This window comes from Antedon bifida, chromosome 9, assembly GCF_963402885.1.
Source record: "Antedon bifida chromosome 9, ecAntBifi1.1, whole genome shotgun sequence".
In the NCBI taxonomy this organism is placed as follows: Eukaryota; Metazoa; Echinodermata; class Crinoidea; order Comatulida; family Antedonidae; genus Antedon; species Antedon bifida.
Window position 1 is genome coordinate 14,200,061 of NC_136234.1, and position 16,354 is coordinate 14,216,414.

Here is a 16,354-nt window from a genome sequence, read left to right on the forward strand (position 1 = left end):
ATTTTCCTTGGTAAAAGTTATGTATACTTTATATGTATTTTCACTGCACATATAATATGTATATTTCTTATTTGTCCTGGCAAGTTATTATCTGAAATAGTCAAATCAAAATGTAATTGTCGAACGTCTCTTCTGTATTAGTAATGGAAATCGTGATCTAAAATAGCTAATTGACACATGAGGACGATGGTGTGGGAACTTTCAACCGGGTACATTATTATCTGACATTTTTATACAGTATTTATTCCGTAACTTCAGCATTTTCTAGTACGCGCAAAATCAAACAAGTTATAAACTGCCTCTCATTATACATTTATTAACACGACATGCTGGGGCATAGCCCATCATCAGGTTGTTGCATATACAGATGTGTGTACAAGGGTACGGTGTGTCGCCGTCGTGCCGGCCGTGTGCAAACGGCGGTATCGTCTTTACGTCGATATATATATCCAACGCGAATTCCGTGTCATGCTGCACCCTCGCTTTCCGAAATATTACTATACCCTTTGTTTACAAAATACAATTAACCTAAATATTACTGTGTTGTGGTTTTTTTTTACGTCACGTATCATGTTTCCGCTAGTAATTTATCAACTAAAGATAGCGCCGTTTGATTTATTGCGCATGTACATTTTGATGGTGTACGTGAGAACTGAGTGTAGTCCACATTGTTTAATAATATGTTGTATGGATGTTGTAGATTATGTATATGTGTCCGTCATAGCATATTATAATATTAAAGGTGTTTGGTGTAAAGGTGGCATTTTGTATTAATAGTTTCCATAGAACAAACACCGAAATAAAATAAAGATTTCACTTGCAAAATAAACGGTTAAATTTAATCAAAAACTCTGACAGACAAAACAGAGTTTATGGGTTTTTCATGTATATTTTTTTGATCCCGGTTTCGATTCAATTTGGGAATGAATAACTTAGCAGACAGTATTTTCACATAATAGGCCTATAATAATAAAAGATAAAATACAGAAATAGAGATTGGAATTTTTAAAAAAGAGGATCTCTGTTTTACTACTAACGGCTGGAAGTCAAGGCTACGCGACGAGACTAGTCGTCGATTTTGTGGCCGACTGATTCCGATTCTGATCATGTGGGGCAATGTTTACATTTTGTGTGTAATGATCGCGAAATGGCGCATACGACAAAAACGCAAAATGGTGTACGTGACATACAGAAAGAGGGAAATGACGGGGTTGAAGTTTGTTCTGTGCACTTGTGTAACGCTATGAGCAACCTTCGCGTATGTGGTCAATGTAGAATTGCCCGATATTGTTGCAAGGAACACCAAAAACTCGACTGGAAAAGGCATAAAGTCCAGTGCATGAAAGACAAGCAGCCAGGCCCGGTGTCGGGGCCATTATTGAACGATGATCAGGCACGTGTGCTGCGGGAAGCTGCCAGTTCGAATGACACAACTGCGGCTAGGCCTAAGGTACAATTTTCTGTTGGTGATTCCAGCGAGTTTGAAACTCAATCAAATGGCCGGACCGTAGACACTACAAATGAGCAGTCATTAGTAAAAGAAATTGAAAGAAAGGAAAGTACTTCAAGTATGAATTCTGCTTCTTCCTCATCCTCTTTATTAAGCCGTTCTTCGTCTAGTAGTGTATCATCCAGTAGTAGTACTGCTAGTGTTAATCAATCTTTCCAAACAGCATCACTTGACGAGGTGCCTGAGGACTCCAACCAACCTCCCAGTGACCTGCAATCTCAAATTCAAAAGGATTCTGCGCTTTTCAGAGAAAGACTTGGTTCTGGTTACCCATTAAAACCAAATAAAGATTTTGGAAAGACACCGATGCCAGGCGGTTCGCAAGAAATGGGTAACAGAGGTGGTATACTTAACACGTTGGTCAAACGAGTTGTAAATTCACTGACCGAGCGAGGCATTTTTGTGCTTGATAAGTTTTTAGAAGAAAGTCGTGGGCTGGCAATTCTCAAAGAAGTCCAAGATATGCATTCCAGTGGTCAGTTTCAAGATGGTCAAGTAGTTCGTAGTAGGAGTGACGATTCCAGTAAGATCCGAGGAGATCAAATCACTTGGAGGAATGGTGATGAACCAGACTGTACAAACTTACGTTACTTAATTTCATTTTTAGACTCTATATTAGCAATGTGCAATGGTAAACTAGAAGATTATAATATTAATGGTAGAACAAAGGTAAGAGATTAATGTATACACCCTTTATACACCATACAAAACGCTGGTGTTTATTCCACGGCGATATGTGGTAAACTTCAAAGTTTTGTTAGATAGAGTAATGTGAAAAGCCATGTGAAACCACCACTGGTACAAATCCTTCTCAATTATCGACAGACAAACCCACCCCTAATTTTGTATATTTAAAGTACTGTAGCAAGTTCGTTTCCTGCCAATGCCTTGGGTCTGCCCCCAACCCCACCTAACCATCAAAATAGATCGGCAATAAAAATACTAACATTTTATGATGCTTAACTTTAATCCATAGAACTTTCAAATTGGTTTCTTTTTTAAAGTTTTTTTTCTGCCATAATTTTTTCTTCTTTTTTTTTTACCGCTTTCAACCAGACTGTTTATAAGAAAATGTGTTCTTATAAACAAAAATAATATAATTTATTACTTCGGCTTACTAATGCTTATCACATTGAACATTGGACCACAATAAATTTACCGCAACTATCACTATACTATTTACTAAAGGGTTTTTATGCATGCTAAAATGCCTCTAATGCAAATAAACAACAACAGTAGATAAGATAAAATGTTCAATGTTATCATGAATTTGCTCTCATGTTGTTTACATTCCAAATCAATGTCACGTTCGTTTTACTGTTCTGTTTTCAAATTAGCAGACATTACAAGAATAGAACTTCATTTATTTGATGTTTCACCTTCAATTTCAGGGGAATTAGGGCTGGTGCATGCTTCCTAATATAAAATTATTAACTACATTTTGATAGACGTTTATTGTTATATGTTAACACAACTCCTGTTTAAAAAATCCTGGATCTGCTCCTGAAATTTGCCCTCTTTTATTTTATTAACTTCAGTACTGGTGGGGTTTTTTTGTACTGCTCTTTGCCAGCAACAAAGACAGAAACGTTAAAGCTTGGTTCCCACTAGCGACGCAACCTACGAAACATAAAAAAATGCCCTTCCAATAATTGTGTTTGCCCCCGCCTGTGTGAAATCAAAACCTACGATGTTTGCAGCACTGTTGCAAGATGTATGTTGTTTTTACTAAGCAGTAGAAATTACATTGTTTCTGATAATTTAGATCTCATAAAGGGTTATTATGCAATACAGCACTTTGGGTCAATACGTCGCTAGTGGGAACCACGCTTAAGTAACAGAATCAATTACAAAAGAAAAAAAAGTTTTAAAACTTTTCATTAAGCAAAGGACAGCTATTCAATAAGGCTTGGTTCCCACTATGACGCAACAAAAGGACGTACAGTACGAATAATTAATTTGACCGACTCCTTGACAGAAAACCAGCCATTTTGTGTGCAAGTGCAAGGAAAAAGTGGTAAAAGTTGAATAGCAATAAAAACTCAAAATGAAAGTACTGTGTTTACAATAAATATATATGGCAATGCCAATAACACAATAAATGTCAAACAAATATAGGTTAACAACAGTAGTACTCTTAATAATCACAAGTTGCCGAACCAGAGTACATACTGCCTTCAATTATTGTCCCCCTAAACAATTTTTTTTTTCACATTTTTTGTTGAATATGCCATCTTAATGTCACATAATGGTTATTCACTTTACCAAAAACTGGATCGGAAAAAACCCCCAATTTTCCCTGAAAAAAATGTAATTAAAAGCAAAAATGAGTCAAATTGGATGCCAGCCAATGGGTTTTAGTTTCATTTAACCGTTTATTTTGTCATTTTATAAGTGATACGGAAGTGATATACTTGATTAAAACTACAAAATGACCTATTCAAAATCTGATTTTATTAATTTTAATTTTTGGGGACAATATATACCACAATAGAAAAAACAGAAAATAAATTTTAATTTTCTTCCGATAGGCAATGATTGCTTGTTACCCTGGCAACGGTACACATTATGTACGCCATGTAGACAATCCAAATAACGACGGACGTTGTATTACTTGCATTTATTACCTCAATAGAAATTGGGATGTTTCGGTAAGTAATAAAAAATGTATGTTGTTTTTACTTAAGCAATAGAAACTAAATTGTTTGTAATGATTTAGATCCCATAAAGGGTTACCGCACTACATATCACTTTCGACTTATAAAGTAGATTCATTGTATCTATTGGGTAGACAGCTTTGGGACCCAACAAAGTCAGTGGCGTAACGTAGAGGCATGAGACCCCTGGTTTAGGGACGCTAATCTGAATGAATCTCCTTTGAATATAGGTTGACATAGTGTTAAACATTATATTGCCACTGGTTGTTTCACTGAAAAGTGTCCCCTTAATAGGGGTGCCCTTTGAATAGAGGTGTCTTAAAGGAGGGATGTCCCGAGGAGGGGTTCTACTGTATTTAGGGTACAGTACTGAACTGGCTGTCAAGAAATGGTATCTCTTGACAAATTACAGTATTTCCTTTTGGTTCGTTCTATAAATAAACTTTTTATGTGGGCAACAAGATTAATTATATGTTTTGTATTTCATTTCATTTATAAATAACATAACAAAACCCATGAAGGTGACAGGATTAAACAAAAGCAAACTTAGTTGCTGTACAAATTTTATCCACCGTCATGGGTGACATATAATAGACAATTTAACTGTGACTATTTTCAGTTCTTTCTTTTTGACAGAAACATGGAGGCTTGCTAAAGGTGTATCCAGAAGGAACTGACATTGAAGCTAAAATCCCTCCACTTTTCAATCGTTTATTGTTCTTCTACTCTGACAGGAGAAATCCACATGAGGTTCTTCCAGCCTATGCTACAAGGTATGCATACAAAGCATTACATTACAAAGAGCAAGTCAAATGGCTGAGTGGTTAAGGCAGGGGCGCTGTTTGCCGTACCTAAACAATATCAGCATGGGTTCGAGGCCGACTCGCTTTTTAGTGCTGGGACAAGTCTTCTCGGATAAAGACTATAAACCATAGGTCCAGTGTACGCAGTTATAATCCATGTGCACAAAAACCCAGTTCATTGTTCAAGAGGGGGTTACCCCTGTAAACTTGTTCACAAAACAGCCTGTGTATCAGGGGGATTACCACCTATCTGATAGGACAGTGAATAATTTACTATTGGTAATCCTTGGCCACATGTGCCTAAAGACATTTAAGTAAAATAAAAATAAATGTAGTCTTATATTAGAAAATGTACCTGGCCCAGAACGGGTACCCCCTCCCCAACATTAGGGCAGTTTGCAATAAAGTGTAGTTTAAAACCTTCAAGTGCAAATTCCAGTCATTTTGAAACCCCAAATCTTCCTCTGGGGCAGTTCAAAAACCTTCCCATAAGTCTTTTGATACCCTATTATTCTATCCACATATACTTGTTATAAAAAGTGAGATAAAAATAATGTGTTTGAATTCCGATAGCCCTGTTTACAGTGCAACAATCAATCAAATGGATGAATAACTAAGGTATTATTACATGAAGCATTACATTATCTCTTATCATTAAGGTATGCTATTACTGTGTGGTATCTTGATGGCAACCAAAAATCTACAAAACGTCCACTTAACAAATGACTTAGGTAAGAAATATTTTGTAGCCATTTTCATGTATATTTTATAATGGTATAAAATTTGAGCAGTACTTAAATAAAAAAAAATCATTAAAAATATTTATATTATTACAATCTATAGTAATCCAATAGTAGGCCTACCGGTAGTAGCTTAATAAATGTATTTTCAACTTTTTTATAGAGATAGATGAAGATGATGTAGCACCGCGCCAGACTCAAGTATTAGTACATTCAGATGAAATCACTGGTTTACGGTTTAAGACTCGCTTTTAAAAAGGAGTGCCGATTGTGTAAAAACTAGAATATATCATATTTTATGGAATAGTGTGCATACCATCATTTGATTGGTTAAATTTGTATCATGTGCCGTGCATGTTAAACATTTTTAGAATTTTGTTTGATGCTGTAGGCTGGTGAATAATGCATGGTCAAGATCCAACTGTAGTGTGTGTATCATCTAAACACCTCTATTCCGCAGCCAAACCTTAATGCCTAACAACTGCATTAAGATTGCGCAATACATGTTTTAGCCACTTAGTAGGGTCTATGAAATTGTGGCCAAGTATAAATTATATAGCGGTTTTAAATAAAAAAGTTTACCACCGGTAATTGTTCCTATAGTTACAAATGCTATGAAAAAAAAATCTGCAATAAAATAGGTCATGTACTATAGGTCATAGGTCAAATTATTTTAAACTATACACAATCTTTGTGTGTATATTATGTTTGGTTACAAAAATCTGTGCTATCATTATGAGAGTAAACATCGCTTTTAGAATTAGTGAATTGTATAAAAACAAAACAAATTTATAATAGAGTAATCAATTAACAGTACAGTAATTTCACTTTTTAAAAACTATATGCATTACTGTACACAGTATGCGACAACAATCTGTCAGACATTAAAGACACTGAAGTGATACTATAAAGTTGTTTTCAATACTCGACGTCCTTTCTTTAACCTTCCAAATTTAGAAATGTTTAAGCAAATAAACTATTCTGGCGAGTATACTGTGTTAAAAGCAACCAGTTGTTGAAATTTTGGCATTTTTCCAAAAACAATAATCCATGAGTAGTTATTATATGAAAGAAAATTGTTAATGTACTACCTCTGTGTTTAGATAATTGTAAATTCTCAGGTTGTTAAAAAAAAGTGTTAATACACAAAAAAAAGTTATGGTATAATAATATAGAACTTCCCAACAAATATTTGGATCGTGTTCTGCTTTCGGCAAAAGCTAATATTCCTAATGGGGTTATTTGGCCGAGCTATAAATTCTTTCTTGAAATGAGGCCAAAATATCAAAGGTTGATTTTGATAATGGAAGACAAACATTATAACATAGCCTTGTTTACACTATCAAACTTTATATGACAAAAAAATGTAATGTCATGCACATAGACATAATGATGTCATATCACTACCATACTTGGGCACATCACACTTTTTTTTGTCAAACTAATTTGATAGTGTAGACAGAGCTTAATTTTAACCTGCATTGATAATTTGTTGTCTGCTGTCTTCCAACTGTAATTACAATATACAGTATTATTATTATATAAGATAAGCATGGGATACAATCACAAAAACATTGTTTATAAACATTTATATATTATATCCTTGATTTTGGTAAAACCCTTTTTGGGTTAGCAAAATAATCTTAATTGGAAGTTTATCTCTAAAAGAAGCCCCAAGGGTAAATAGCTCATTGGCTTCTTTTTGAGGTTTTACAGAATAGGAAAAATTTGTTTTTAATTTTTATACAGTTTTAACAGAATAGCACATGTAATGTAATACTTTTGTATAAAAAACTGATCCAAATTGCTGTATATTACTACCGTGTTTACTGTATATATTACTATGTAGTTTACAAAACAGATCATGTTTTTTCGTGGAAATAAATCCACTATAAATATATAATGCTAAAAGTATAAGTATATAAATGTGCTTTAAGGTTTTTAAGATGAAATAAATGTAGGAAAAGTAGTAGAGAATATTCTATTTATTATATTATATTCATTGATACTAATTATACTAATTTCTGACAGCAAGTGGTGCTTTTAAATAATCAATCAATCAATCACCCCTTGAATTGAAGTCCACTATTAGGACTACAGAGCAACAATTCTTATCTGGGCTATAAAAAAAGGGGGAGGGGGTGGAGGTACACTCTGTTGTACTTCCTGGATCTGCACTGTAAACAGTCTAATCTGGCCTAATGCCAATGACGCACATCTGCTGTCTCTAATCTCTGAATTTTACTACACCAATAAAATGAAATGATTTTAAGGTCTTAGGTTTTTTTTTGGTAGAAGGGGTTTTGTTTTTTATATATTTAGGCAATGTGACAATGGTACAGTAACTATAAATGATTTTATTCATTATCGTTAAAGTGGATCCAAACATAATCCAAACAAGATGCTCAACAAGTATTTGGGAGTGGAGTTCTTGATAAATCTTGATATTTGACCTTACAACCCTGAGATCGGTAGCCAAACACCTTAATCATCAAGTTACAACTCCACTCCATGGGGATGTTGTTTGAGTGCACTTTAATACTTCAGACCACGCCCACCTGGTTAGTGCTAGAGTGTTTATACAGTCAATCTGCCCAAAATGCAATTTTAAAGGGTAGCTCCAGGTTTAAAATGTCTAATATAATCCCAATTACTTTCTGACAACAGTAAAGCTCTGTGTACACTATCAAACTAGAATGTGCCCAAATATGGTAGTGATATGCTTATATATGGTAGTGATATGATGTCATCATGTCCATATATGGCCACATCACATTTTTTTTTTTAAAGTGTAGACTGAGCTTAAAACAAAACAAGTGTTTTAAACCCACAACTACCCTTTAAACAATAGGTGGGCAGCATAGCTTGCAGAAAATTGGGTACAACCCATCATCATTCATTATATGCAGAAAGCTATTTACATTGAAGATATTTTTCCAGGTATTAACTGGAAAAAATAATACTGTGTTTTCTTCTTTTTTATCCTCATAAATTATTTTGTTTCTTTGGTCTAAATTATTTTGCTGAAGTTGTTAGTAATTTTCTCGATTTAAGTAGTGCATTTCGAGTAAGGTGCGGTGCCATTGTTCAAACCTCACCAAACAGACGGTCTTCCTCATCTATGGTCTTGTACACTGTTTCTATATTTGATGGAACTTGATGCTATTATGCTTGATATACTTGTTTTCATCTCTGGAAGATGCCCACAAACAATCTTCACATACTCATGATCTATATAAAATGTACAAATTCTGTGTATTAGTGCTTGTATGACGACATGTTTTATAGAGGAACCATCAAACAAAAAAGAAGACAAAAAAAAAAGTTTGCTTGATACTTTGTGCACTGAAGCGTATGAACATTTTGATAACTTTTTTTTTATTTCACCGTATTTATAGGGGGTGACCCTAAAGAGCATATGCTGACAATCAAGGGGCACGCTTGATGAGTTATAAATGTCTGTGTGTGACAATGGCTGTTTGTATACTAGTACACCGGGGTAACCCCCTCCTCATCTCGGGGTAACCCCCTACTCATCTCGGAAGATGTACTAGGTTCTTTAAAGTGCACATGAGCCAGATATGTACACTGGACCTACGGTTTATAGTCCTAGACTCGTTCTACCACCAGAACCTTGCCGATGTATGGCAAGGTATTATGGTTCCACTGTCTTAACCGCTCGGGCGAAATGTGTTGACAGATATTATCTTCAGCAATATAAATATTTACATTACAGGGATTTTACAGAGACAAGTAATTGTCTGTATTTAAAAAGGCCCATTTACACTAGGACGATAACGATCGACGATAAATAGACAAATATGCATTTTTCATACATAAAACAAAAGAAATATAAAAAATTTCATTCTAGAACTATAGAATAATCATTTATGCTGTCTTTGATGAAAATGGTATTTTCACACGTCCAATCAAATTACGTCATGATTAGTAAGAGCAATAATATCGTGACAATACAACAATTTTATTGTTTTTATTATTTTATATTTATTATAAAAAAAATGCATGCTTATATATTTATCGTCGATCGTTATCGTCCTGGTGTAAATGGGCCTTAAGACCCTTTAGAAAAAAAAATATTATCACAAAGAAAAAAGGTTTGGCCAAGTAAGCTCAAAGATAGCTAGCACAGACTAAGCTTGACCTACCTTCTCCCAGAAACAGGCCTGCTATTGTAGCTTTAATAGGAGCCAATTCTGGATTAGTGTCTGCAATGACAACTGCTTGGTCTTTTCGAAAATGATAGGAAGGCCACCATGATAATCTTAACTTCCAGCAATTTAAAATTACACCTAAGCCACTATCATCATGTCTGAAGGAGAGAAATATAGAAGGAAAATGATCAGCTCTGAGGAATTATCAAACAAGAAGTGTGCACCAGATACAAAGAAATGTAATGATTCAATAATATACAAATAATTAATGTTTAAGAGTTGAATGGTGAGAATATTTCATGAGTTGAATAATTGACTGCTATATTTAAATAGTTAAATAGAGCAGTCAATTGTTCAACCAATGAAATATTCTCTCTATTTAACAAATACAAAATATTAATTATCTGTTTTATAACACACCTATTTTTATTCAAGTTATCCATCGTAAATCGTTGACGAATGCTAGGCCGGAAGCTAGGCCATTAAAAAAGGCAATGTTCCAACTTTAGACGTGGAATAGAACAGTTATAGAATGCTCTCACAGCAAGTTGATTTCTGAATGCGAATAGTCAGCAAAGTCGCGTGGTAAAAAATCTCAAAATGTTTACATAAAGCTGAACGTGCATTAGAACCATTCATTATCACTTTTTTCATCATTATTTTTTCTTGATAATACTAATTGTATACAATTACCGTTTTCTGACTCTTATTATTTCATCACACAACAACTTCCAGGGTTGAACTGTATCTTGCCAACAAGCATAGTCTAACATGTCAAACAGCATAACAATGCTCTTTCTTCTAACTTCAGCTAATAAAAAAAGAATATAATTACAATTTTAAAGGTATTTGTATTTGTATCAAGCTTAACTGGAAACTGAGGAAATGTGGATTAGGCCCTCTACAGACAGACCCACGGCAGCCAGCAGTGCAGCGCCTACCAGATCAGCACACCGAGAGACGATCCCCTACTCTTTGTGAAAAGTGTACCGAGTTAATGCGCACTATGTACACGGGACAAACCGCTTTACGTCCCATCCAAAGGATGAGGCAATGAAAGTAAAACATCTTGCGTAAGGATACAGTTAGTATGGTACAGATAGGCTCGAACCCATGCCTATCACATGCTATTATTATTATTATATTATTATTATCATTACACCATTACTCTCCGGTATATACAGAACCTGCATGGAATTTACTTTTTTCATGACAGAAACCAGTAGTGTGATAGCTTGGTAGTAAAAATAAGTAGCGGTAGAGAGTAAAGGAAGTATGTAATATAACACTGCCCAATAAAACAGCAAGATCAGTTTACAATTCTATTTAGTTATAAGCCCATGTGATACTTACAAGTGATTTTTCTTGATTTCTTTCTGCGTTCAAGAACATGAAGATGTTCGTAAAGTTCCAAAACAAATTCACTAGAAGGAACTTTGGCTACAAGTTTCTTTAAATTAAATAAATCAAATGAGACTAAATTCAGAATGGTTTGTTGAAAACCAAAGCACATATCTGAGATAAAAAAATGAGGGTTTCCCCTCCAAATTTCTGTAATTTCTTCTCAGTTTTACAATTTTACAATTTATTTAATTTATTTTGTTGTGCTTGAAATGAAATAAACTATTTCTGTCAAGTGGTTCACCAAAATGAAAAATGAAAGAAAATGAAATATAGGAAAAAAAGTTCTCACCTCTAAAATAGCAATTTGTTCTTTAAGCGGACCATCTGTACTTTGTAGATATTGGTAAAGGTAAATATAACTATTAGGATTTCCAGGATTATCTTCATTGTATTTCATCAAAACTGATTTAATTTTCTTTTTATAATCAAAAGGCTTCATCAACTATAAAGAAGACATGCATTAAGTTTATTTCTTTAGGAGCTTTTGATTTTGTTTGTTTCTGTGATTCCAGCTCAAGCATAGGTATGACGTGCTATGTGTGCCAAAATATCTGACATCAAAATCTATTGTTTTGTAAAGGCCCATTTATACTAGGACAATATTCAATCAACATGACCTTTTGATTTTGTTTGTTTTTTGCGATTCCAGCTCAAGTATAGGTATGATGTGCCATGTGTGCCAATATACCTGACATCAAAATATATTGTTTTGTAAAGGCCCATTTATACTAGAAGGACAATATTCAATCAACAGGACCTTTTGATTTTGTTTGTTTCTGTGATTCCAGATCAAGTATGACATGCCATGTGTGCCAAAATATCTGACATCAAAATATATTGTTTTGTAAAGGCCCATTTACACTAGGGCAACAACAATCAACAGGACCTTTTGATTTTGTTTGTTTCTGCGATTCCAGCTCAAGTATAGGTATGACATGCCATGTGTGCCAAAATACCTGACATCGAAATCTATTGTTTAGTAAAGGCCCATTTATACTAGGACAACGGTAATTGACAAAAACTGGATAAATATGCATCTTTCTTTTAGGAACTATAGGATATAAAAATCATTTTTTTTTTATCATTATATTATTATTATGTTGCCTTTGATGAAAATAATTTTTTTCACATGTCCAATCAAATGATGTCATGATTACTAAGTAATAATATCGTGAAGATGCAACAATTTTATTGTTTTTATTGATCATGACATCATTTGATTGGACTTTATACAATATTATTTTTATCAAAGACAGCATAAATGGTTATCCTATAGTTGTAGTTGGTAGAAAATAAAAAACAAACTAAATGATAAATGTCATATCCACAACTCACCTCAATGTAGCAAAGAATAAAAACGTCCCATACGCCAGGAGTATCAAGAATAGACATGATGTTGTTAACGGCCAACTCTCCATGCTTGTCACACTGTTTTGATTCCTCTAAAACCAAAGCAAGGAACAAACATATATTAGTATTTATAAACATTGAAATCTATCAAGAAATACATACACAATAAAAAATAAAAACATAGGCAGTTCCAAGTTCCACGCCATCATTCAAATATTGAACATATAACATATAATGAATAAAGACCAAATACATTCTTTCAAACTAAAGTACAACATCTATTAAGGGGACTGCTTTGGGACCACAGAAGTGTCCGCTTAATAGGAATGTTAAAAGATATACTGCTCCTTATACGGCTCACAAGAAAGTTGTCTTAATAATATAGTTGTCTCTAAAGGCCAATTTACATAGACGAGCAGTGACGGTAAGCAAAAAACCACGTAGCTTGTCCCACATGGATTCTGTATCTATCCTCAGCCTGCTCCATGCTTTGTGTAAATGGTGATAAGGAATAACATAAATTATATATTTTTATTACTGTTACCGCTCGTCTTTGTAAATTGGCCTTAAGGAGGCTTTCTACTGCATACCTTCATTTTCATCATGGTCTTCAGTTGGTTCTCTTTGAGTCCAAAGTGCAAACTCAATGAGTCCAGTATACGCTACTATCAATTTTTTCCATTCCTTTTCCATCATTTCTTCCCATTTCGTTTTCTGTCCTGCCTTTCCTACTTTGTCTTGTATTACTTTATATGCTTCCTCAAACTGGTTTTCCCGAAGGAGATTAAATACTTTTTCCATGTGTTTCTCTCTACAGTTATAAAAGTTGGATGTTTCAACCTTCCTAAAACAAAAACAAAAAACCTTTTTTTTTTATAGAAACCAAGGGAGTACAATATTAGCTTGGTGGTTAACATGCTTGCCTTCCAATCCCAAGGTCCAGGGTTCAATCCTGACCTATTGCCAGGGTTCAATTCTGATCTAGTGCCAGGGTTGTAACTCTCCACTTTTTAAGACTTAAATGACAAAATAGTTTATCCATCCTGTAATTGGTGAAATATAAAATACCTGAGATTAAAAGTGGAACTTTAATTTATAGATGACTAATAAGAAAAGAAGAATAAATTTACTTTCACCAAATATGGCCGAGTTCAGTGAATAGGTGTACACATGAAAAGGCGTTTTCGACTGTAGTTTTATAAGATTATTTACCTGAAAAACAGTTCCTTAACTTCTTTATTAGATGCTGGATGCTGATAGACTACTTCTGCCCCACACTAAAAAAGCAAAATTAGAAGAAAAACAAATGTACAAATATGTGATACACTAAGACTAGACACAGACAATGTGCACTTACACAGATAGTCTCATTTGAATTTGTACAATTTTCTTGCACAATTTTTATATCTGGTTTAAATTCCCTAAAGCTCTGTCTACATTATCAAAAAGTGTGATGTGCCCAAATATGGTAGTTTTGATGTCATATCACTACCATATATTATAGTGTAGACAAGGCCTTAGTTAGGTAAAAACATTGTTTTTGTCACCTGAAAGCAGATTCCTGTGGGAACTGTGTTCCTCAAAATCATAGCTTACAAACGTATTTAAAAGGCAGCTTATCTATTTTTCCTACTACCGAGTATCATAGCTCTCTAGTCTGTGCGTTGTAAATGTTAAAATACATAATCAAGTAAAAGAAATACCTGCTGCAAAGTAATTCATTTTAGTATAAAGTATTTTACCTTCCAGGTATAGTCTCTAGTTGTCCAGATTGAATGGCGTGCAAGGCACATAAGAATGTCGTTTGCTTTACACCAGCGATGCGTTAGAAGAGTTTCTCGTAGTGCTGATATTAAGCATTCAACTGCAAATTAAACAAATAAATTTAAAACAAAATAGGAAAACTTATTCTACTCCAGTCACTACATTTACACATAAATTCAAGTTCAAGTATGGTATAAACATCTGATACAAATATTTGTTTGCTACACCGTGTCTCTTGTAAAACAGTACAGTTGGCTTTACCATTGTACTCAATAAAGACAATGGTGAGTAAATGACGAAAGTGGCGTGCCTGGTGGTTGAGATGATTAGAGTCCGATAGGGCGTGGTAATACTTTACCAATATAATTTGTTTAAATAAATATATTTTTATATATAAAATAATTAAATAATCATTTTCATTAATTAATTTATGTGCGCTTTTTACTTTAATTGTTTAATATGATTTATTTTTTATTTAAATATTGTTATCTTTATTATTAATGGCCAAATAATAAATATCCCTGTACTATATTTGGTTTGCATGGAGAAATCAAATGTTGATACAAATTTTGTGGTACACCACATATTAGTTTTGTAAAGAACTGTTGAGTTTCTCAACGTTTCGATAAATATGCTTTGATCGTCCTCAGGAAACTAATATACATATAATATGGTGTACCGCAAAATTTATATCAACAACATAAAAATTATTATCATTATTGTTATTATCAAGGAAGAGTGAAAGTACTCTTCTCTGGTTATAATTATGTTTAACTGATTGATTGAATAAAGTTCCCAAAAATGGACTGATATTATTACTGTTACTGGAAATCAAATAGTGTACATTAATTGAATACCTTGGTTCATATCTCCAGCACGGTTGTTACTATCCGTTTTAAATGGAGTAGTCTTTCTTAAATGGAACTCTACATCTCGGTTTTTTTTAGTGCTCCTGCTGATGGAACAACAGGATGTTTCCGAGGGAGCTAGCTCTTCATCAACCTGTCATAAATAGATAAGTCACACGTTTTAAAAGATGTATCATCCTGAAAAAACATGAACAATGAAGATTAATAAAATCAGACTTTGAATAGAAAAATAGTTATTCAGTTTCGTAGCAAAAAATACTGATTTCACTTATAAATAAAAAGAAAAAACCAAACCATTGACTGACAGACAATTTTATTTTTTGCTTAAATTAAATTTTTTTTCAGGTAAAAAAAATATATTCTTTTCAAATCGAATTTTTGGACAAAGTGAATAACTAGTGACATTAAAATGACATTTTGAACAAAAAATTTAACATTTTTAAACTACAATTTTTTATTCTGACTAACTATCGTAAACTAATGTTTTGTTGTGCTTTTTGATCCAGCCAGTTTCAAAGAAATTTGAAAAATAATAGCATTTTTTAGATTCAAATTCAAACAATAATAAAATAGTCAAGAATCATCCATTCTATTTTTATTCATCCTATTAAATGTTATAAAACTGTAATTTTATTTCTTTTTTATAAATCAAATTAGTATTTCACATTCACGTTCAATTCAGTTATATACGGAAACCCCAGTTCATTCATTCATATTTGTCTAGGCCTAGGCATAACACTCTCGTCTATGTACCCAATCGGATGTGGACGGGCCGGGAAGCCGTTACGTCTGCTGTGGGAGTACAGTGCCACATGTGAAGTTGGGCCTAGGAAAATTATCAAAGATTTAAATGCGTTTTTGTGTAAATACAACACTTATACTATATTTTTGGCACTAAATTTGACAGAAATAGGTACATATTCTACTTGTTCTTGGGTGCTAAGATGACTTGCACTCATCTCTCTGAACACGTGCAGCGCGGAGAATAACAACAACAAACTTTTTTTTAGTCGACCAATGTTATCTTTGCGGTCCGCAACGATTTGTTAACATATTTGTAGTGTAATATTTTTGTTTTTACATTA

At 33.6% G+C, this 16,354-nt stretch overlaps 3 protein-coding genes across 4 annotated transcripts in view; 2 read left to right on the plus strand and 1 right to left on the minus strand.

The window, feature by feature from the left end:
* Positions 1-16,354, plus strand: part of LOC144851591 (ataxin-3-like) — a 195,545-nt gene that overhangs the window by 52,865 nt on the left and 126,326 nt on the right. The gene's annotated exons all lie outside the window — the stretch shown is intronic.
* LOC144851582 (egl nine homolog 1-like) lies at positions 1,105-6,364 on the plus strand. Of its 2 annotated transcripts, none has more exons than XM_078709109.1 (5): positions 1,105-2,179; positions 4,042-4,161; positions 4,804-4,940; positions 5,630-5,701; positions 5,874-6,364. In XM_078709109.1, the coding sequence occupies exons 1-4, from the start codon at positions 1,148-1,150 to the stop codon at positions 5,694-5,696; spliced, it is 1,356 nt and encodes a 451-aa protein (XP_078565235.1). In that variant the 5' UTR covers positions 1,105-1,147; the 3' UTR covers positions 5,697-5,701; positions 5,874-6,364. The 2 variants fall into 2 exon arrangements, with proteins under 2 accessions (XP_078565235.1, XP_078565236.1); XM_078709110.1 differs by having other exon boundaries at positions 5,630-5,715; positions 5,876-5,888.
* On the minus strand, positions 7,480-16,294 carry LOC144851581 (TATA box-binding protein-associated factor RNA polymerase I subunit A-like). The gene is made up of 11 exons (XM_078709108.1): positions 16,187-16,294; positions 15,258-15,402; positions 14,379-14,500; positions 13,849-13,913; positions 13,227-13,480; positions 12,622-12,728; positions 11,576-11,728; positions 11,236-11,332; positions 10,576-10,693; positions 9,877-10,040; positions 7,480-8,941 (listed from the first exon to the last, which is right to left on the minus strand). Exons 1-11 carry the CDS (start codon positions 16,226-16,228, stop codon positions 8,826-8,828), a joined length of 1,383 nt encoding a protein of 460 aa, XP_078565234.1. The 5' UTR covers positions 16,229-16,294; the 3' UTR covers positions 7,480-8,825.

Bases quoted from the DNA above. Each gene is read 5' to 3' on its own strand.
- LOC144851582 (XM_078709109.1), top strand. From the start codon at position 1,148: ATGGCGCATACGACAAAAACGCAAAATGGTGTACGTGACATACAGAAA. The intron at 2,180-4,041 runs GTAAGAGATTAA...TTCTTCCGATAG, and splicing joins ATATTAATGGTAGAACAAAG to GCAATGATTGCTTGTTACCC. The intron at 4,162-4,803 runs GTAAGTAATAAA...TCTTTTTGACAG, and splicing joins ATAGAAATTGGGATGTTTCG to AAACATGGAGGCTTGCTAAA.
- LOC144851581 (XM_078709108.1), bottom strand. From the start codon at position 16,228: ATGAGTGCAAGTCATCTTAGCACCCAAGAACAAGTAGAATAT. The intron at 14,501-15,257 runs GTATTCAATTAA...TTTAATTTGCAG, and splicing joins TGCTGGAGATATGAACCAAG to TTGAATGCTTAATATCAGCA. The intron at 13,481-13,848 runs GTAAATAATCTT...TTTTTGTTTTAG, and splicing joins GTTAAGGAACTGTTTTTCAG to GAAGGTTGAAACATCCAACT.